Source organism: Cygnus atratus, chromosome 2, assembly GCF_013377495.2.
Source record: "Cygnus atratus isolate AKBS03 ecotype Queensland, Australia chromosome 2, CAtr_DNAZoo_HiC_assembly, whole genome shotgun sequence".
Lineage (NCBI taxonomy): Eukaryota > Metazoa > Chordata > Aves > Anseriformes > Anatidae > Cygnus > Cygnus atratus.
The window spans coordinates 10,043,405-10,067,900 of NC_066363.1; the positions used below are offsets into that span (position 1 = coordinate 10,043,405).

Below are 24,496 nucleotides of genomic sequence, written 5' to 3' on the forward strand. Positions count from 1 at the left end.
TGGTTCTGGCATTGGAACTACCCCAGTTCCTTCTACAGCTGAATTCATCCGTAAGGAAGCAGGAGTTGTTAATGGACAGTTAGGGGCTCCCAATGTTTATTTAAATGAACTTCTTTTATTCCTATTTGCAAGCAACATTGCAACTTGTTTATTCATAATTTTTAAAACCTATCAATTGGGTAATTTGGAACCAAATCATTTATCAATTCAGTTACTTTGCAGAAATGATTTCTTTCAGTCAACAGCTCCTCCATAATACTGTTAGTAGCCAAGTTGATAAGAAGCCAAGAGCAGTACATAGAACAGTGGTATTTATTCAGAAGCAGTTTAACTCCAGCTATACAATGTTTACTCTCAAGATTAACGGGTCATGGAAATTGCCTAAACTGCACACCAACAAAGGTATGTTTATACCATCTTTTGATCCAGAAATTAAGGCTAACATGTAATACCGTTTTTGTTTCCTGGAACAAAGTATCAGAAAAGCAAGGGTATTAAATTCTCATTTGCAAATATCTAATCTGTTTTTCTGAGGTCATGACAACACTGAAGAGTTTTTCACCATGCTAAGCTGTGTCTCCATGTCTGTATTTAATCCATTTCCTCTACAAACAATGAAGTCTCAGGCAGTTTTAATTGACTCAGAGACGTTACACTTCATTTTCCCATATGTGCCACTCACCCCTCAGCTGTCTCCCTCCCTAAACGTCAGTCTTCCTGGGAGAGTGTGCTGTCTCCATCCATGTTGTCTGTCTACAGTCCTCTAATCTGAAGAGTGGAAGGCCAGTTTGGGAATGGAGGATAAGGACTCTTACCTGCTGCTTTGGCAATATCTGCAGTTGAAATGTTTTGGAGGTTTGAGTGCACTCTGAAGGTCACAGCTGGTCCCAGCACGCTAGAAGAGATTATTAAAAAATGTAAGACTCATAATCAAGAGACATGGCAAAATATTCCTTTTCAAAATAGGTTTTTAAGGAGAAACTATTAAGGCACCATTTAGCCCTCTTCCTTTTGCTTCATTAGCTACATTTGCATACATTTATATACCTCTTGTGGAAGTTTGTGTGTATCTTGTCTTGTGCCTGTCTGAAAGAATTTCAGAGACATTAACTAAACTTCAAAACATTCCTGTAAATACTATTCCCATTACAAAAATGGCAAAATGGAGGCACAGAAATTGTTATTCTCTCAAGAACACCATAGAACATCACTGGAATCCAACACCTCAAGAAGATTACATAAAGGTTCAAATTTTATTTGCCTAACATCCACTCAAGCTTAGTCCTCTTGTTATGAATCTAAGTCAGAAGGACAATAAAGAGACTCAGAATATTTATCTTGATCATGCTCTACAAGAACATATTTGGGGAAAAGATTTTGGATGTATCTGATCCAAATGTCTGATTTTGAAAGATGGCAAAAATTACTTAACTTTTAACAATAGATGTAATAATCTATTTGGACAACTTATAAAGAGAAGTGATGGAACTCTGTGGTGAACTTTTTAGGTGTAGCCTGATGGTCCTTTATGGCTTTAAAACCTATGAGGCATTTACAGAGCACGGTACTAATTAACTAGATGAAGAATGTCAGAGTAAGGTATTCAGGGTTTCAAAAAAAATGTTCATTGTGTGTTTTTGCAGAAAAATAAATCCATATATGTAATGCTGCATTCATTCTCCACCCATCCCAATAATATCCAACCTATACGCACATCTGATGTGCAGAATACAGAACTTTCAGTTGTCATATTATACTAAGTACATATATATGAAAATGATAAGAAAAATGTACACACAAAATTATAGTAAAAGTATTTTAAAGAAAATTTCCAGTTAATGAGCCACAGTAGAAATTATAATGTAAATTCAGAGGAGCAGAGTGAAAGGGCTGAACAAACAAGAAAACTGGCACGTGATAAATGTTTACATACATACTGTGTATCATGTGAGTACCTAAGTTTTTATTACTCACACAATCAGTGAGAAGAATTACATTTATACTATGAATAATACCTGCTTCACGTGCTTCAGTGGTTAAGCATGTTGGCAGGAGCCATACATGTAAAATACTTTGACCTACTATAGCTGTGGCTTATGAGAGAATGAAATCTGAAAAATTGCTACATAAAAGAAGTTGAAAAATATTTTTGCTGCAGGGCTTGAAATGAAATATTAAATTATTCTTTTACTACCATCCTGCATTCATATTTTGAACTCATACAACTGAGAGCACTTAATGAAGTGAACTTAATTGCATCACATATGTCCTAGACAGAAATACCTTTAAACTTTTTACATTTTAGGTAGAAGAAAACTATTATTGATTGTAAGACTTTGCTTTGAGGTCACAAAGGGATTCAGAGTAATACTAACGAACATCCTTTGAATCTTTTACTGGCAAAACATGTACTGTGCACATTCTCTTCCAGAGTTAACAGGAACTGTCATTAATCAATCGTTTTTCTTTAAATACTCTTCTGGGTGGGAGAAAAATAAAACAGAGATTCTATTGCTGAAGGACACTCCAGATGTCAAGTCATTAATGTGCAAGAAATGTATTTTAATAATGTTAGGTAATTATAAAGCATTTATCAGCATAATTTAAATAGTATGTTTAGCTATAATACTCAACAATTGCAAAGTATATCTTACTTAGGGTACATAAACTTCTTTAAAAAAATTCAGGCCATTCCCTGATTCCATCACTAACACAGAGACAATCAACCACACCAGACACCTGGGAGTTTTATGATACTATGCACTGAATATAACCAGTCTTGCACTGTCCTTCTTTCTGAATTCCCAGCCCAAGAGAAATGATGATTCCTCTCTGGCTGCTCAGACACTTAAAGTGTAATTAGCAATCTGCTTCAAATAAAAGCAGGCAACAACCCAGTACACAGCTGTCCCATGACAAGGACTGTGTAAACAAACAACTTCAGATATTCCTTCCAAATCATCATAGAATCACAAAATCAGAGAATGGTTTGGGTTGGAAGGGACCTTAAAGACCATCTTAAATCCCACCCCCTGCCATGGGCAGGGACCCCTCCCACCAGCCCAGGCTGCCCCCAGCCCCATCCAACCTGGCCTTGAACACTGCCAGGGATGGGGCAACCACAGCTCCCCTGGGCAACCTGTGCCAGTGCCTCAGCACCCTCTGAGTGAAAATTTTCCCTGTAACATCTAATCTAAAACTCCTCTCTTTTAGTTTAAAACCATTCACGCTGTCCTATCATTATCTGCCCATGTAAAAAGACAGTCTCTATCTTTTTTATAAGCCCCCTTTAGGTACTGGAAGGTCACTATAAGGTCTCCCTGGAGTCTTCTCTTCTCCAGGCTAAGCAGCCCCAACTCTCTCAGCCTGTCTTCATAGGAGAGGTGCTCCAGCCCTCTGATCACCTTCACGGCCCTCTTCTGGACCCACTCAAACAGGTCCACATCTTTCTACTGCTGAGGGCCCCAGACCTGAACCTGTGAAATCTACACCATGTATTCCATTATAGTCACGAGCCTGGAATTGATGCCAACTTTCAAGCACGATGTAGTTACATTTTGGCTTTATCTGCAAAGACACAAAAAGTTTCCTCCCTTCCCCCCATTGCCTGAGTTTTTTGCTTCTGTCTCTGGCCCAGACCTCACTCATTCCTCAGCTGAGCACTGCAGCTCACTGCAGCTATGCACTTAGCAGCATCATTAAAATCATACAGATTAAAACAGGATCCTTTCACATATCCAGCTCCAGCAGGAATTTTGGACAAGCAAGCCCTGATGCTGCAGCTCACCAGGGACCATTACAATCCTCCAGTAACTCCACCTGGGTTAGCCAGGGCCCAGTGCAGATGAGGTGTGCCCATGTAAGCACTGCCACAGGCACTGGCAATGCTCCTCATGGCTTATGAGAGAATGCAGGAAAAGAGAGGAAAAAACAGGGTGGGATGAAAATTCCTTATGGGACAGGGAAGCTATTAGTTAATAACCATCCTTTTTGCAGGAAAGAAGAAATCAGAATCATTCCAAATGCCCATTCTTACATTCCTGAGAGAGATACTGTTTTTTCTCCACTATAATCATTGAATGTTTGAGTATAAGGAATTACTCGAGCACAACTTTGCTAAGAATATTTGCAAAATATAGAATATAAAGCAGCTCCTGTCACAACTTTTTGCATATTAGTATTCTGATGATTATTTAAAAGCAAACAAAAGACCTTGAGATTGTTTGGCCAAAATTACATTTCTGCTAGATGTTTTGGGAACTGACTGCTTGAGGAGCTCATAAAATGAGATTTTTCTCATGGGGGGCTTCTGGCAAAAGCACTCAATAAATAAACATTTCAATAACAATAGATGCCCTCTGGGGAATTCCCCGTTGTTCATTGTGTTGGACGAGAACATTTAAACAAAACCAGTAATTATTTGACTGAAAAATATTTTTCAAAAAGACTCTTTAACAAGATGGTAACCAGCCCGAGAGAGGGTTCAAAGCTGTACAAAATGCACCCATGGTACCTCCTAACCAGGAACTTTACGTTAGCTAGGCGAGACTGCTTTCTCATGCAGCTGTCAAACCCTCCGCAGCCTAGCTAATATTAATGGCAATTGTCTTTACATCACTCTAAATACCGAGGCTTGCTGAAGTGCACACTAGCGTTTATGACCAGATGAATTGCAAAGAAACCACTGCCACAAATCAAGGCTGGTGTGTCCCTGCTCGGTGGCAGGCGACGTCACGCCAGTGCTCAGCCAGCCGTGCTGAGGAAAGCAACCGCAAATGTAAAACACACCTGAAATGTAAACTAAATCTAATACACGCAATGTAGAGTTTCTTCTGCTCTAAAAGAGATTAAAAGTGTTAGGTAGCAGCACCTTTAATCTAGAAAGGCAATATTTTATATTAGATTTTTTGTTTAACATTTTTTTCCCCAACAAAGTGTATGCTACTACAGTTACACCTATGTAAATGTGTAGTTGACTCCACTGACATAAATGAACTGAAACCCACCTAAATAAGTTTGTGAGTTTAGAAGGCATCCGGACTATATTATTATAATCACACCTACCATTTTTTTTCAGAATACCTTTTTATGATGTATTTTTGAATAAAGGTAAGCAACTCTGTTGTCAAGGCCAATAAATGGTGACTTCTCCCTGTGTAAAACGTAATGTCTGTTGCAATGACCTGCTAAATTTATTACTTGAAATTTACTGACTAATTACCCCCTGTTGGCTGTCACAACTTCTGCTTTTTTTTTTTTAATTTCAATAATGTCGCCTTCAGCCATAATAGTTTTTTTTTTTTTTTTTAACAAAGACATTCAAAGCATATTGCAAATTGTCACCCTTAGGTGCTGTTGTCTTATATTCTGTTTACTAGAGATGAAATAATTACAGTGTTTATACCAAAATGATTTGAAGGTTGATTGCTGATTTAATAATATTCCCTCCCCCTGGGTTTATATTTCCCATCTGAAGGTGGGAGGGTGCACAACATGTACAGAAATAAACAATATTCTTGGTGTAAAATATAAGTATTTCTTTTATTTAATTGTTTTACAGACTAACAACGTTCTTATTCTATTTTGTCTGTCAGGAAATGAATGATCTGAATAAACAGAGCTGGAGTATGTTCAATATGGCAAGGTCCGTATTACTTTCAAGCCTTTGGTTATAATTATATTTATGAATGACAGGGTTTGAATCTCCATAAATTATGTACCACGCTTTGCATGCCCATTCTTCTCCCTCGTGTGTGTACTTTAGTACTACAATATCATACAGAAGGTTTACTGTGAAATACAGTCACAGTCTATCATACCCCCTAGTGGAAAAGAATTTGAGAAACAAGTGCCAACATGGTTTTGTGTATTCCTGAAGATGAGACACAGAGCTGATGCCAGATGGAAATGAGTTGAGATTGCACCAGATTTTTAAAAAATACAGGCAGAGTGCTATTTCTCAAGATTGGAGGAAGATGAGGGGATCAGGATTGGATATTGCCAACATTAAACATTCTCTTAATGACCCTATTTCGTAAAACAGAGCTTTCCTTAATAAAGCTTAGATTTGAAATTAGAGTCACCACTTGTCTATATGTTCATTTCAAAATCCTTTAATCTCTGGGGGTTAAGAAAAGCAATTAGTAATGCTCCAGAGGATTGTGCAAAGTAAATTTTATAGCAGCTAAGGTAATTGTCTCAGGAAATGTTTGGTGGGCTTGAACTAATGACTTGCAATGTGTACACATTTCTGTGCTTCCTGTGTTTAGGAATTTGAAGTTTTATGTCCATTGTTTATACTGCACCAAAACCTCCTTTTCACCTTCTCAATTTTGGAAAAATTTAAAATGGTCACACTTGTGTAAATGGGTTACATACTATATGTATTGGTTATAAACATATTTATGTCAAATCAGATTGACAGAAAAAAGCTTATGATTAACAGAGGCACTTTCGTAATACAGTATGTTTGAATAACATGATTTACAGAGCAAGGCAAAGGCAGAGCAGTGCAGCTGGTCATCCTTATATAATACATAGAGGGATTAAAAAGCGTACTCGTGCTATTTTGGGCTCCTTCTGTTATTCAATGTAGCTATAAACCCATCAGTCACTTGATTCAGGTCTCACCAATATTTTTGACCAGAACTTTTGACCAACATTTATTTTGTGGATCATTGCTTCACATTCTATTTATATTATATAAGCAGGTACTGACTAAAACTCAAACATTGCAGAAACCTGTGAAGAATGTATTATGAAGAATGTATTGTTAAAACCTGTGAAGAATGTATTCTACAAAATAACCTCCCTGAACTGTTGACTAGCATATATTGATCATCACCTAGACTTATTACTAAAAAAAAACAATAAAAAAAAAACACACATCTTTAATACCTTTACTTTTAAAAAAGTTTGCCTAATTTTCTTTCTGAATGGATCAAAAGTCAATATACAGCCATATCTATCCTCACATTTCTGCTTATATGTATATATTATGCACATGTGTTACAGACAATGAACAATTAAAAAAAATCTTTTTCCTATTACAGCAAATGGAGCTTCTTGTGTCTTGCCAGTTCTTGGAGATGCAAACAAATTGTAGAATGGCACAGTGTCCACAACATGCTGCATTACTGCCCCAAATACATTTTCTTAACTATGCATATTTATATCCCTTACCTATTCCAAGTATGCACTTGCAACACTGTCTGCAGAAATATGGAAATATGTTCTTGTATTCAACTTGCAGCTAGCATGGAGAGAGAAAGTTAAAGAAGATTATGTTGTACCAACACCTGACAATGGCCAAGTACTATAGAAGAAAAAGCAAAATCTCTGCTACAGGATAGATACTAATTGCTGTTCTTACCAATTCACCAGTTAGTGGATGATTTTCTATTATCATTTACATTTCAGTAGAATAGTTTACACCATGCAGCTGGGTGTGGTGTCTTCAGCAGATAGATTAGAAAGATTAGATAGATTGACAGTTTCCAAGCAATCACATATTGCAAATGTAACTACATGGAAACAAAACTTAGGGCTGGATTTGATGGTTGCAGCTCAGATTTACCTCTGTAAGCTCCATATACAGCTATCATAAATCAGGTAGTTATTTGGACACCTTGTACTGCCCTCTTCTCTTCCTCTGAAATCATTCTCCATGAAGTCACCCTGCTGCACTGATCTCACTGATTCTCATGCTGTGTTTTGGAGTTTTGATAAAAACAGTGCTGATAATTCACTGACATTTTTAGTTCTTGCAGAGCAGTGCTCACACAGAGCCAAGGACCTTTCAGTTTCTCGTGCTGCCCTGACAGCAAGGAGGTGCACTAGAGATTGGGAGGGGACACAGCCAAGACAGCTCACCCAAACTGGCCAAAGGGATGATGTCCCATACCATGTGGTATCATGCTCAGCAATAAAAGATGGGGGAAAGGAGGAGGAAGGGGGAGGACATTTGGAGTGATGACGTTTGTCTTCCCAAGAAACCATTGTGCGTGATGAGCCCTGCTTTCCTGGAGGTGGCTGAATGCCTGCCTGCCGATGGGAAGTGGCGATCATTCCTTGCTTTGTTTTGCTTGAACACACAGCTTTTGTTTCACCTAGTAAAACGCCTTTATCTCAACCCATGAGTTCTCACACTTTTACCTTTCCAGTTCTCTCCCCCATCCCACCTGGGGAGAGCGAGCTAGCTGCTGTGTGGTGCTCATCTGCCTGCTGGGGTTAAACAGCAACACTCTCCTTGCTTCCACCCTCTTTAGGCTTCCTGCTTGTGTTTGAGTTTGTCTAGGAGCTCATTGCTCCTCCATGCAGACCTCCTAACATTTTTGCCTGACTTCAATTTTTTCAAATCAGTTTTTTTTCTAAATATACGGATGCTTATTTACAATGCAAAAGATGATGAAGGGGTATTTTAAAGATTTTACAATTCAATTCACCTAAGGCGAAGATTTTTGCTAAGCTGACAATTTAAATGATTTTAAAAATGGACAACGCTCAATTTAGAGATTGAAGCTGTACTGAGTTTTTTCTATTTTTATTCTTCACAAAATGCAACCTCTGATGATTACTCAAGATCTATGAATAATTTGCAGAGTTTTAAAATGATTTTTCTATTAATCTGTCACAAACCATGAAATTTGACACTTTCACCATGCTGAGTACATGAAAGTTGCCAGCTTTGCCTGCAATGCAAATAAGGTTCTTAATTACAGTATTTAAAGGAACAAAACATACATGTGCTATATTTTTTTTTTACAGAAAAAGACTGTTTGGACCCTTGGAGAGTGGGAAAATGATCTCAAAATACTGCTTGAATGTACAGTGATTTTTTTTTCACCCTCCATTGATTAGGCTAAATAATAATAAATTTATGTGATTAAAATATGTATATATAATTGTATTCTATTTATACTTCCATTCTTCTTTATACCTTTTGGTGGTCTGGCTAGTATGCAGTAGTCTTAGGTTTTCAATGTATTTTGCTGACATTGGGCCTACTTATCTTTAGCACACCTGTGTTAACGGTGTCTGTTGAACTCACATGTAAAATCTGTCTTCTGTACTGATAGTCACCCTGCCCGCAGTTTGCACAAGTGACTTTTAATCATAGTATCATAAAATGGCTTGGGTTAGAAGGGACCTTAAAGATCATCTACCTCCAACCCTCCTGCCATAGGCAAGGATGCCACCCACTAGATCAGGTTGGCCAGGGCCCCATCCAGCCTGGCCTTGAACACCTCCAGGGATGGGGCATCCACAGCTCCTCTGGGCAACCTGTGCTGGTGCCTCACTACCCTTACAGTGAAAAACTTCCTCCTAATGTCTAATCTAAATCTATCCTCTTTTAGTTTAAGACCATTCCCCCTTGTCCTGTCATTATCTACCTGCATAAAGAGTCCTTCTCCATCCTTCTTATAAGACCCTTTTAAGAAATAGACCCTTTTAACTTCAATAGGAGCCAGACAGGACACAAATTTCTTTGATGAGGATCAGACAGCACAACTGAAGACCAAAGAAAACAAACTTTGCTACAGCCTCAATTCAAAAAGCTTTGAAACTTTTAGCTAGAGTGCTTGCCCTCTCAAGAACCTGTTGGCTTCTCCTTTAGTTCTGAGAAGACCAACTAGAAGATTTGATCTTGGGATTCCTCCACCAGCTGTGAAAGAGAGACATTTGGCATCAACCTACTTCCTTTACAAAGGAGGCACTTCAAGGGGAATTTATCGTGATCTTTCAGTCACGACGAAAGTCAGATCTTTTCAGATCTTTCAGGTAGGTTGTGGCACAGCTCATGGGTTTGGGTACGAACTATTTACTGGCTAGGTGTTAAATAGAAAATGTGAAAAAGAATGATTTATCTGTTCAGCATGGCCAGCAGGTCTGTAATATTTATTTCATCCATCTACCCATCCATACAGGTAACAGAGAGAGAAAAAAGTGTGTTTGTGTGTAGGTAGGAGATCAAGAAGCCAAGGGAGAGAGGATCAAGAAAGTCATAAAGATAATTTGTATACTTCTTCATTTTGTATATTTCTTTTAATGGATTATTCTTTTAAACAAATCTTTCAAAGAATCTTTTCTTAAAAATATATATAACCAGTTTCCCTACACGATAATCTTTTTCCATTTCTAATATTAGTTGTGCTATTTGTAAAGCAAGTTTTAGTTCAAGAGTGAGAATCACAGTTCTATGTTTCTATTCTCATATCTGTCACCAAGTTCTGTACCATTTTGGGGAATATCAAGAAAACTGTCTAGAGTTTCACTTTACCCATCTGTAGAATGGAAATAATTACGTGTTAATATGTGAAATGTTATATAAATTCAATAAAATGGCACATATTCAGTGTCTTGCTTCAGACAAAGCAGTTTATCCGCCCTAGCATATCATATTACAGAATTTAATTTTGTTAAAAAAAAAAAAAAGGATTTGATGTACAGAAAGTAATATAGAGAGAAAGCAGATAAAGAAGAGGTTAAAAATTGATAAACTTTAGAAGCTCACTTACCCATAAAAAATCTGCTCTCGAGTAGGGACCTATGAGTACATGGATCTATATCTATAACATGGAATTTCATTCTCCTTTTGATTACAAAGGTACAAATCCTCTGATTTAATTAGATTAAATTTTGTAATGGAAAGCCAAACTTAGTATATTTTTATTTATAAGAGTCTCTATAGATTTTTATGGTCTTTCTATTTTGTCACCTAGAATTCACAAAATGCTGCAGGCCAAAATCCTTCTTGTTATTTTAATATATTTTTATATTTTTCTAGCAGGAAAGTTACAGCGGATAAGGCAAAATGATCTTGGTTATATGCACATTTATTAAAGAAAAGCACACAAAACATATTATACCTCAGGGGAAAAAGCCACAAGACTAATATATTGCTAAGGCTGAGAAATCACTCATTTTTAAGTAAAGGAATGCAGAGTTGAAACTTCCACCTTATTTTTGTTTCCTTATCCTCATTTCTTTAAAAATTGATGCATCTTTATATTATAAATTAGTTGTCAAATAAGACAATATGTACCAGAAAACACAATGTAATTTCTTATAAAAGCCTGCATACAATGAGTTACAGCAGTACATTTTTCAGACAATTTGTTTTCCAGACTCATTAAATCTGTAGAAGAAGTCAAGTTTGAATAAAAGTGGTACCATTATTTCTGAGTTATGCTTTTATAACATTTTAAACAAGATAATGCCAAATAGCCTTAGTCTGTTGGTTTGCTATTTAAAATCAAGGAATAGATGACAAATATTTTTCAATGTTTTTTGAAAGGTTTTTTTTTTATTGAAACCAGGCATAGTAGAGTTCAAACTGAAATAAAAATGTTGCTTAATATCTGGACAATAAATGCAATGCAATGCAGATAAAGATTCAACCTATTGCTAGGCTATTGTATACTACAGCACCATAAGGAGAACAGGATGGACTGTATGTTTTTTTTATAAGCACAATATTTTGAAAATTCCTCTCTGTAGTAATCTAAATGGTATAGATGGCAAAATCTGCCAATCTAGAAAAAAAACTTTGCAAGAAGATTCACCCACAGGTGTCCAACATAAAGAAAAAATTAATCATACTGAATCATGGAAAAAATGAATCATGGAGAGCTTCTACAGCAGAGTGAAGTTTGCATGCTACAGGCCGAAACCAAAAGAGAAAGAAACCTAAGAAGACACTGTGCTGCCTGTCCCACTACAGCTCACCAGGTTAAATAAGCCTCCATCACACTATCCTGCCTTTTAAGCTACTGACAATTTCCTGAGATGTTCACATTTAGAGTGTACATATACCAAATGTCATAATCCATCTGCATGATGAAGTGAAAATACCAAGTACTGTTCCAGTGTTTAGGTTCTGGATGACTGAATATGATTAACTGGCTGATTGAGTTTTTCAGGTGTTAGAAAAATATGACAAACATGACAAACAATGAACAAAACCTATACAGCACGATTAGGACACTACAACCAATGCATGTGTTCATAATAGGTGAGGCTGGGAGCTCCACTCATCAGCGTGCCTACTCAACACTTCTGATTTGAACACATTTAAAGCTTTTCCGAACTTTCACCACTTGGTTTGATTTTCAAACACCTTCCTTAGTCCAAGTTCTTTTTACAGGGATGGTTCGCTGGCTTTTCAGATTGTATTATTCCAGCCCAACCGTTCCAGCCCTTCCTATGAACAAAGATAATGATAGGTACTGTTTGGCTATGTGAGACCTTTTCTTTGAAGAGGAGGTGGAGAGTGTCTCTAATCACACTACTTGGAAACAGATTTTAAGTATAGCAAGAATGTGTTCACAGCTGCCCTCATGATGACCACCCAAATTCAATCTTTTGTTAGATCACTGTTTACATAGAACTACTTAAAAACATAGCTGATGCTAAGGACATGCCACAGTATAAAAGGAAAAATCAATCTTGACTTATTTTGTATCTACAGATGCAGCTTTTCTCTTCAAAGTGGTGTGGTTTTTTTTTTTTGTTTTGTTTTCCAATAATATTCCTAATGAATGGTGATCAAGTGCTAGAGAAAAAAAATATATATATATTCCAGGGGGCCTCAACGTCATTGCTGGCAGACCTCAGGTAGTATTTTGCAAACCAGGTATGAGGATGTAAAGGTCTATCATTATCTTGAATTCTGCTGGTACCATCCAGTTCTGCCTCAGATTCAGATTCAGACTCAGTTCATTTGAAGCCAAGTCATTTCAGGCATTTATTTTATTTTTTTTTATGGAAGCAGATAGCATTGTCTAAATTGACAGCTGAGTTCTGGGACTGCTGAGCACTTAGAATGGTAACTGAAGCCAACAGGACTTGTGTCTCAACATGTGAAGATCTTCACAGAAGAGGCTGTATAAGCTATACTCAATGCCATCGGACTGGACACCTTGAATTAGTAGATACTATGACATTAATCTTTTCATGCATAAATGCCAGTTCCGTATGGTCCTTATAATACACCATATCTCATGTGAGCTAAGTGTATCAATTTATGTTAGTCAAACGTTTTGATAGCCTAGTGAAAAGCACTATAGGAAACCAAACCAAACCAAACAAACAAACAGAACAGAACAAAAAACAACAAGCAGAAATGGATTTTCTGACCTCAGAGCAGGATTTGAATAATGTGCAGTAAATAAAGCCTGAAGCCACACATTGAACAATGAGGATAAAATGGAACATTGAAGAGCTGCTCATTAACTGAGCATTTTATTTCCTGCATATGGAGTAAGACAGAGGTCTGAAAAAAAAAAAATATTATCAAGTATTTCAAGACTATATCATAATTAGTCATTATTGAAAGACTTGTATTTAAAAAGAAAAAAAAACAAAATAAAAAAAAAAAAAACACAATCACTTGAGTTCAGTCCGAAATCAATGCTTTTGTTTATTTTGCATTTGCCTTATAAGCCAAACATAATTAAATTTTGAAATGAGTCATTACCTTGAATTGAAAAATTATAGCATTTTACTTTCAAAATGTCAAACCACACTGCTGTGGCTGCTAGAAATTTTGAAAGGTGTTTGCCAGCTGAAGTTTCCATACAGTTTTCATACGTAGCTTCAGTTAACCTGAATTTTCATTTTTCATATAATATACTATTCAGCTAAAACACTGAGTTCATCTCTAGTCTCAGTGTGGATGGGGAAAACAATCAGGTGAAAGCCAAACAACCAACTTGAGGCTTCTGAGTTTGAGCTTTAGACACTGAAAGCTTGGTGATGTGTTTTCTTAACTTCGCCTTGGATATACGACACACATGCAAACTGTACATGATAAGGAATATATTGGTTAAATTTTATGGCTTTGCAATCCAGTTCATATTAGATAATTAGCATCAGCTTTCAAAATCTATTTACATTACATTAGCACTTGAAATTTAGCATAAGTATCCTGTTCATCCCCAAAATGACATATATAGATTATATGCTTATATAGACAATTAGTGTTACACTTCAAAACAATGGTAGTAGATAAACATTAATGTTTTTATGGAAGGAATACAGGGTGTTCTACTACAGGTTTTCCATTGAAAAATTATGGCACACTTCTTTGTCAAGTTATCACCTCTCCTGGGAGGACAGTTCTTTGAGTACTGTCCATTAAGATGTACAGGTGAAGGAAGCTAAAGCAGTAGAACAAAACTGGAAAATAGAGACACGGACAGTAAGAGATCTTCAATGGCAATAGGGAAAAACGCATAAGTCTAAAGAGAGAAATAATAAGGAAGAAAAAAAAAACACAGTATTACTGCAATATCCATCAAAGGATGAAATATTCAGCAGAAAATTTCACTTTTAGCTGGAGGCTGAGAATGGTAGGATATACAGTCTGAAATACTATGACATCAGAACAATGTGCTTTCTTTCTATGTAAAGGTATTCAGCTAAATTGAGCTGAACCCCTTCCATTAGCAATGTTCTCAGTAAATATCCCAAGTATGAAAACTTTACATAAGAACATAAAAATGATTTGTATTCCTCTGAGAACCCAAAGTCATGTGTGTTCTAACCAGTGTCTTTGATTATAGATTCTGATTTCCACTACCTTCACAGCTGAGCTAACAGATTTCAGTAGTTTTATTATATTTGGACTTTTGTTGATAATCTCTTGTGTTTGTAAGTTTATTCTATAATGTGTGAAGAACTGTAATTACAGGAAGAAGGTCAATGTTGCAGATTGCAGTGGTAAAATTATTTTTTAAATAAATACAAACTTCCTAGCACTACCACCCATCTGACTTCAATCCATGACACCAGTCCAACAATCAATCACCACAGGCATTGGACACCCATAATTAGATTTTAAAATCATAACTATAGTCATTTTACGTCTGCTTGCATAATTACATCAGCATGCTAATATCCTTTTAATGGTCTCTAATGATGTAATAAGAAATAATGGAATTTATTTGACAGCTACATAACCATTAACAAAACATATTAAGCATAACTATTACTTCCATAAAGATTCAGGCTGTATCCAAAAGTGACAGCTAGCATGTTGGATCTTTTCTTCAATGTTGAAGTATTTCTAATTATGTATTCTCCAAATCTATTCCCAATCATCTGCTTCACAGGGTGAGCAAAGTTTATGTCAATGCAAACTTGACAACAAACCAACTGTAGAAGTGGACTGAACACTCTGGGAGCCAAGCCTGAGGCTACACTGTGAATTGCAGGCCATCGGTTAAAGCTGGCAGGATTGTGAAAGAGAAGAGAAGATAAGCTGATTACTACCATGCATCAACTAAAATCAAGAACTAACACGGGAATCGGTAAAAACCCGTGGCAAAAGCTACTGTTCTCTTAGCCAAACTCCAAGGCAGACAAAAAAAATATATATATATAAGGAAGAATGAAAGATATTTGCAGACAAAACTAAGTAAATGCTGTAATGTATTTGCAAAGCAGTACCTTTTAAATCACTTTTTTTTTTTTTATTTCAGAGAAAAGGACAAGAACATTTTATTTGAGAATTTAAAGAACTTTAAAAGAACTTAACACTTTAAAATAACTCATCCTCTGTCCTCAGTTCTTCTTACACTATTACTATTGAATATGATTGCTTTGTTTGTACTCTGAAATTAACTCTCTGGTTCTCATTAAAATGACTTTAATCTGAAATCTTTGCAATAGTCTAAAATTTTCAGCCCTATATTGTCTCTTCCTGTTCAAAATTCCTGGAAGACTAAGAGAGTTGAGAATTTTAATCCAAGCTCATACTCGGGTCAGAGTTCAAACTAAAATAGTTTTTATTTTCCCATTTCCTTTATAAATCTTTGATCTCGAGCTTATTGATACTTTTTTTTTTTTAAATTAATCCTTGAGAAAAAGAAAGCTAACTTGGGATTTGGGATAACCTTTTACAGATATATAAAAATTGATGAAAGCGTTGTGCTGATAGACAAAATACTCCTGTCCTGTTCAGAATTATCACCATTCATAACACAATTTTAAAATACTGACCATACTATACCAGTAATTTTGGTACTGTCATATGACTGTATGTTAATGGATGCAAAATAAGCAGCTTCCCTAAAGTCACATATTAAAGAAAAGAAAAAGGTTTTTCATAGCTTGCTATTTCACTGGAGGGATATTTTCCATTAGAGAATGAATCTACAGCTTGCCAATTGCAATGTTGTTGTGATTTATCAAATGATAAAAAAATAACCAAAAGGCTTTATGCTAACAATTAGAAAGGTAGGTGAAAGTGCTCTTGTACTGTAAATGAATGAAGTTAATGAAGCAGAACCCATTGATTCCAGCAGAGAACTTGTTCCATGGAATTATCCCTTTAAATGTACAGCAGACATTGATTTATCTGCTAGTATTCAAATTCAAGGTTGCAGATTCTTTTTATAAGGAAAGCCATAAAATATTGTCATTTTTTGTAATTACAAAACTCAGTTTTCATAAAAAGTACATTTCTTAAAATACAAGTAAAAAGTCATTCAGCAATGCAAAGAATAGCTCTAAAAAACTAAATATGTGAATATTTTCCTTCTAAACAGCTAAACTTTATATGCCTTGTATTTGTCAGATTTCTAAAAAGACTCTCACCAGTAACCCATTTCCCACCATATATTCAGATATAGAAGGGGTAGATCTTTTTTTTCCTGATTAATAATAAACTCTTCCCGCAAAGATGCAACATCTTCAGACTATTGCTTAAAACGTAGCATTAAATGATGAATTATATTCACTGGAGATGAAGGTTAAGCAAAAGCACAAGTAAGGCTGAGAAAGACAATGCCCTTCAGCAACACGACTCATGGGGAAAAGCAAGCAACCCCAAACACTCTGAAACATAGGCAGAAACCGGATGTTACACAAAAATCGGTCATTTTCTGTGAACCAAGTTATGACTTCTTTTCTAGCAAGCTGTCACAAGCCACCGATAGCTGACCCTTCTTTTCCATTACTTCTCTATCAAACTATTTTTACTTTCTGTTTTACAAAGGAAGGAATAAAATTTTGCAAAGTAAATGCTCCTACCAAAGTGTTTGAAGAAAATCCCAATCTAATTTTTTTTTTTTTACCAGGTACGGTAAATCATAAGCTCGTAGCTTAGGTGATTAACATGCAGAACATTTATCAGTACAGATAATACAAAGAAAAACGGGTTCTCAGCATAGCTGAACTCCCTGTGACTTGTTAAATGAGTAGCTGGCTAGGAGTCATGACCTGTTGTGCCACATGCCAGACTGAAATCCAGGGACTGAAGTTCTTCTCCATCTGTTGGGAACAACCCATGTTGTTTCCCCCTCAGCAACACTGGGTATGATGACCCTTCACAATACTTGCCTTACCCAGATCCTGTTAAATAAGATAGTAATATTTTTACAGCACTTTGAATAGACTGTTTTTTCCCCTGTGGGAGCATAGGGTTATTTCAGTCTTTATAATGTTTAATAAATAATTTGTTCCTAACTGTATGTAGGAGACATTACAAAAATCATCCCAATATTCTTTTTTTTCTCTCACATGCTCTCATTAATTTTGACATTAAAGGGTAGTTATTTCCTTGTAAGACAAACCATTCAAAAATAATAAGAAATCCAATAAAGTAAAAAGGGCCAAATTCCATGTACATACTTGACATCATCGAAGGCACTCATCTGCAGCTTCAGGAGATCTGCCACTTCCTTTATTAACTCCAAGCCCTTTTCCACACTCAGGGGGCTGTTGAAAGGGAGCAAGAAAACAGACCGTTACGAAAATGGAACTCATCAGTACTTGAGAGGCTAAAAGTCCCAACAGAGTTATCACCTTGGCCTTTTAGAGCCTGAAAGCCACCACTAACTGTATTCCTGTCACATAGTGATCGTGATATCAAGGGAATTGGGATCAGGTGCTTCTTCAGGCATGATGAATCACCTGAATTTTCCAGCAATAAGACAAACAATAAGGTGTAAATGGAATTGTTAGGAAGTGTAATGGGCCCATGATGCAGCAACCAGTTCATCTCAGTCCTCAATAAAAAATGTAATAAAGTAAAAGGACAGAAAGAGAGAAAAGGATTGATGAGACAAGGAGGGAAACAAACAATGAAAGTCAAATTGTGACTCAGTATCAAATGGACAAGGGAAAAGCATATTTTTAAATTCATTAGTTTTTAAAATGAATCTTTGCCCAGTGAAAGGATACAAAATTATTATGGATTTGAGAGTAAACAATGGAGCAAGGCACACAGTCCAGAGGACACTGATTAGATACATAGGATTTGATTTGGTGTGTGTATGCACTGCAGACAGAACCCACTGTAAATCTTTTAACCTTTGTCAATGCCACATTTACATTTTTTAATTTAGAAAACAGGTTGCAATCAAGCATAACACAAGAGGACTGCTATCATTTAAAAAAGCACTTATCTAGATTCAAAATTTGTATTTATAAAAAATCAGGTTATTAGAGTTGCTACCACTCTACAAATGTTATGAATGTTGTCCCTAATAGACAGATCATAACTTGTTTAACTGTTGTTCAGTACTGTGAAACCAAATACAAAAGTATTAAGAAAGTAAAAAGAAAAGAAAATGATATCTCAGTTTCTAGTGAGAAAAAGATACAACGTGCTCTAAATTGTGATTATAGAATTATTCTCAAGCCCCAACACTCATAAAATTAAACCTTACAAGCCTGATACTTATCTGACTTATGCCACTTTAAATCAGAAACAACTTAGATGAAGCTAACCCAGGGGAAACAAGGTTCTGTATTTTTCCTTCAAGGGTTTATAACAAGTAGGAGAAGGAGGTGTCAAAAAAGTACGTACTGTTAGACGTGATCTTTTCAACTGGACTAAGGGGGGAAAGATTTTTCAAAGCTCTGTACCTAGGTTATTATTTCTGCTTCACACTGAAAGTTTTTGAATCCAATTTTATAGCATTGTAATCATGGCCACAAATTTATTTATTGTCTGCAATGAGTACTGTTTATTTATTTATTTATTTGCACTGGGTTCTGCATACCCTGCCCTAAGGGCACCTCTATTTAAATAATGGGATGTCTCATGGATCTTGGTTAGGATGGAATTGCTCAGCCTCCCTTCATGCTACTAACCCAAAATGCTCAAGAGACCTCCTGTCACACAGGCAGAGGTAGCCCCTCAAGGCACCAGATAAATTTAGAGTTTTTCTAGATGTCTGAGACAGAAATGTTCTTGTCTGAAAGTAACAAAAGAATCTGATTGTTTCTGTAAGGAAAAAAATGTACTATAGATTATTCATAAAACCCCTATATTTCAAGGACTGACAGTGGGTAGAAATGTGATTATTCCCATCACTATGAAAGCAGATTGTCATAGTGACTCAGGGGCTTATGTGTTAATTAAATCTTTTCTCCCAAAGATGTTGGCTTAAATTTTACGGAAATGATTGGTGTCAGCAAGTGGGCTTTTACTGTAATAGCAAGTATACACAGAGGTGCAGGGAAAGTCTGCTGCATACACTGGTGTCATTTTTAACCAAGGGAGTCTTATTTGTAAAAGCTCAACCTCCCATTCCCCGCTTACCCCCTCCTTCCCTGCAAAAGCTATCTCCAACCTCAAAAACAAGGTATGCCGCTACAAGCCAATGTAGTAACAGTAATGTGGGATGCAATCAGAGCATTTGAATGCTACAACACAGCAAGAATGCAGGAGAGAAAATGAGAAAGAAAATGGTGCTGGAAAGCCATTCTTTTGCAAGCCTGGGCATCCAGTAGCAGTCTTAGTAATTTTCATCCAATAGCAAACTAAGGCACACAGGCTCACAAGCTCACATAGAGTATGTCAGGCTAAGAAACCATCATTCATAACAGCACAGCAGAGCTTCAGAACTGGTACCTGTGTACTTTACAAAGGCATGCTGCTATCTATTATCCTCTTTGGTACCAGTACTATTATTGATCACACTACCACATTTGAGGACTCACATCAAGAACGAGTAACATGCCAGAGTACTTTCCAATATTATTTTTCCAACTTCTAAACGCTGCCATATACTTTTACTGCTTATTACAGTTCTTTGACAGTTTTGCTGTAGATGAGCTGAATATTCAAAATCTTTCTCTAAAAATGCCACAACATCATTATCCACACTTTATTTCCCTCCTGCTTTAATTCATGTTGCATTTTGCTCAGTGTTACACAGTGTATGCTTGTAGAGGTGATCGCCTCTAGATTGGCTTATGCCGAGCGAGTACACCATTCCCACCAGCACAGCATAAAGAAGACTAGCCTACATTGTGACAGCTCTGTACATCCACATCACCCATCTGATCAGTTTTATTTAAGGACTGTTACCAGAACACAATTTGCAAACATCACCTGCCCTCCAGCACACAGTCCTCCCATACCCCCCTGGTGCAAGCACACAGTACACGTGGAGCAGTTGTTAGATGGGATCTTTCGTGTACTGTGCTTGGTTTTCTGCTTGCTTGATTCAGCCCTACATGGAAAGAAGTTTCTGTATTACAAAGCTGAGAAAAACTGAGAAATATCAGTGTCATTTTTCATGAATATGATTCCTCTATTGATCGTAAGGGTTCATCTACTACAGAATTAATAGAAGCAAAGTGTTACATAAATCAAGTAGCAAAGACAAAAAAGAAATAAATAGTGGTTTGGATAAGGAACAAATAGTACGGACAGAAATTGTAACAGTAGAAAGACTCTTTGGATTCAATCATGATGATAAAATTATTTTATCAAGACCAAAGACTTGGGAGAAAGATTGGGATAGGATTCCCATGACTTTATTTGAACTGTTAAGCTAGTGATTTCAGTTCCTTAAAGCGAGAGAGGGTCAAGGGCCCTGGAAAAAGAAAAGTAGCAAGACCTACCTGTGGGTGCTATTGATGCTTTGCAAGCTCTCTTGAGACTGTCTAATCCTTTCTTGTCAAAGAAAAATAATGTCTCCTGTCGTGTCTTTAACAGTCCTTGATTTTGCCATTCCATTTTGTTTTTTTTTTTTTTGGATTGCTTTTGAAGTTTCTGATCACGTCCAGTCTAGATTTTGGCCTTAGAAAAAATAAGCTGTTGGATGATGATGTGGCTGTTGCTGGCAGAGATCTCAAGATAGTGCTTACATTAGGTTTTCAAGTTAACTGTGTTAAGATCACAGAATCGCAGAAGGGCTGAGTCTGGAAGGGACCTCTGGAGGTCATCTGGTCCAGCCCCTGCTCAAGCAGGGCCACCTAGAGATGGTTGCCCAGGATTATGTCCAGGAGGCTTTTGAAGATCTACAAGGAAAGAGACTCCACAATCTCTCTGGGCAACCTGTGCCAGTGTTCAGTTGAGTACAATAACAGCAACTAAGACAAAATGTCATACATCTTTACATTTATATATATATGTCTTTATATATATTTGTCTTTTATATGTTTTATATATATGTCTTTTCAGCTTTCTGGCTCCAGTTCTCTACAGCTTGGAAAACAAAAGGAGAATCAGAAAGTATACAAAACTCACGTACAACTAACTTTCTTCTACTGCTTTGTCTTCCAACACCATCTCTTTCTTTAAATGTTTGCCTAAATACTATTTTTCAGCGGACAAATTCAGATCCTACTGAACCAGTAGCAGAACTCTGTTTCACTCAGATGACAATCTCTATCTCATATTATTTGTAGAATATACTTTGACGGATTAATGACAATGAAGAAATAAAGGGGGAATGAAGTATAAACATTTCCTTTGGGGTTGATATAGATACAAAGTTTTAAAATCTGGAACAGCCTCATCTGAAAAATATTTCACTGCTGCTTTTGTTTAATCTCACTTTGCAGCAAAAAGCTCTTGTACTAAACTAGTTATACCTGCCAGAGCATATGGGTTATCTTTCCACTAAACACAGCCAACATTATATGGTAGCACTTCATCATGTCTTCAGATGAAATGACTCCTCAGCTCCTTGCAAGATTCTGATGTCATGATTTAACATCATGACATAGCTATGAAAAATCCCATATTCATTTTCAGCATGTGAAAAACAACTAGCCCAATACATAGCTACTTGTCTGTGCTAAGATACTCGAGATTCAATCAAATCCCTTTAACTTCATCAGGAGTTTTGTCTAATAAGAAAAGCAGATCGAGGCTATATAGCTATTTTATTTAGGGATGGATCTTAAATGAAAGTGCAGGAATAAATATCCCTTTACCTTAATGTGAACTGTTGAGCACTTCTGAAAATTAAGTAATCCACTGAAATGCTCAAGAGAAGATTTGGGAGACCAACTTTATCTAATTGTTTGTTAAAATGTGTCCACAAATCGTACTGGACATTGAATACAGGAAAATTAGATTGCCTGGTGAAAATAATATTCCGTATCTTCCAATGCCTAAATCCCTTCTAATGAAGGAGATGAAAACATAAATATTTTAAGGAACAATCCACTTACAGAGGTAATTCAAATAATAGAACATTGGATTATAATCTTCCTCTGCTATTGTCCATTAAATATTTCACTTTTCATTTGCTCAATTTACCAGAAAAATACAGGGATGAGGAGTCATTTCTAAAATCTCATTCCAGAAATTTCGCACGACCTAGGACAATCATATTAAGTGATTTCCTTCTCAGTCATTGCTACATATGGATTTTGCTAGCCAATTTTTTTACTCGTAAACAATCCCATTGTCTTCAGTCACTTTATACATTAGTGAGAATATCTGCTGTTGAACAAAGGATGAATGAGGAAAAAAATGTCTTCATCTGGAAGAGGCCTATCAGGTGAGCCTGGTCAAGACATCTTTGTGACCCTCAATTTCGCCATCTGTAAAATGAAGGTAATGATACCAACTTTCTATGTCAGATGTCTAATATTGTTAAATAAAAGACTATTATCATTTGACTTGCGTGCTTTCTGGATCCAAGAATAAAAGAGTTGCACTATTGAGGACAATTAGTCCCCAAAGGCTAAACATATTTCTCCCTACCAAATAAGGAGACGATACAGTAGCAAAGACCAAGTAACCTGAAAATTATTTTTTAGTTATAATAAAAACTTCCCTCGTTTTCCTACCAAAAAAATTATTCTAAACTTTTTCAGCACAGTGGATCTGACTGTCTTTACAGTACATCTGACTGATTTTACAGCATATTTAGAGCACCTGGATCCAGGGGAAGATAACTTCTCTCTTGCTGCTGAATTGGTAGCCTTGCTAAATGGCTGCTGTGGGCAAATGGAGTAGGAGTCAACAGTTTTACGGACCAGATGTGCCTCACAAATGGCCGATTAGACTATTCCAAAAAGAGTAGGGCTGAATATTGGATGCTGATCGCAAGACCTGGTCAGCTTCATGCCACAATTATCCAAACAATGCTACAGATGGATGCCACATTTCCAATAAATTCCCAAGATAAACTAGAAATCTGATGAGTGAGAACAACCATTTTGAATAATGAATTGTGTGTTTTTGACCTGGACCTAATGATTTATGCATTCAAGGCTCAAAGCTTCCCCTCCTGGTTAAAGAACAAGGAAGTAACATGTAAATGAAGAAACAGGAGGAGTTCTGCAGGGAGCAGACACTGGCAGCATGTCCAGCTCTGCATGCTGAGTTAAATGGAGCTCAAACTCTAATAAAAGCCAGTGGGCAATGTCAAAGGGAACAAGAGGAAAAACAGAAGTAAACAATGATGAAAACTGTATGTTCTGTATTTCCCAACATGCCTGTCAAAACAATCCCATAAATTGATCCATTTTGGTTGCGAAAAATCTGATCCAGTTATACAGATGGTTTGATTGCTAGCGTTTGCCAAGCCTGCTCCCAGCAAGGAGAGCAACTTGTAGCTCAAAGTTACGCTGAGGTTATGTCAGTCTCACAAGCAGTTGCTCTCATTTGTTTTTCCTCTTCCCAACTGCCAAGTGTCTTTGAAAACCTACTTACTGGACTTTAAAATTCTCCCTTAGTGCCGTCATTCAAATTATGTATTGTCTTTACCAGTCTGTACCTAGTGCCCTTCCAATATTCTGTTTAGCAATTGTAATGCAGCACTATAATGGACATCCAGTCAGCCCTGTCAGATTAGTTCAATTGAATCATTTTCTGCAAAAATGAAGAATAATCTACAGTACAGAAATAGGCCTGACATAGGGAATTGCACTCCTTAAACCCAAATGTCAGTCTAGTCCCCAGTGAAATCTTAAGTAAGGTAGGATTCAATCCACCTAAAATTTGTTTAAATCAGGACATAAGCAATGAAGTCCAGTTCACCCATTTTTAAGAGTGCTGAGCACGGCACCAAAATTACCAGGCATGACTACAGCCTGAAAGTTGCCTGAGTGCTTAACTACAGCCCTCCAAGCAGTATCAGAAAGTGCATTTCCTAGGGAGGTAAGTGCCACTCTCACACACAGCCTCACTTTTGCTATCCAAAGTCAAGCACAGCGGCAGCTCCACTCCATCTATTTCCCCGAAGAAGGTTCAAAAGTGTGGTTACACCTGTGTTCAGTTAGGTTGAATCTGCAT

At 36.7% G+C, this 24,496-nt stretch overlaps 1 protein-coding gene across 1 annotated transcript in view; it reads right to left on the reverse strand.

The window, feature by feature from the left end:
* PTPRN2 (protein tyrosine phosphatase receptor type N2) overlaps positions 1–24,496 on the reverse strand; it is a 485,563-nt gene that overhangs the window by 349,114 nt on the left and 111,953 nt on the right. Inside the window, exons 9-10 of the mRNA XM_050709300.1 lie at positions 17,635–17,721; positions 816–895 (exon numbers count right to left, since the gene is read on the reverse strand). Coding sequence (XP_050565257.1) covers positions 816–895; positions 17,635–17,721 — 167 coding nt within the window. The remainder of the gene's footprint in view (positions 1–815; positions 896–17,634; positions 17,722–24,496) is intronic.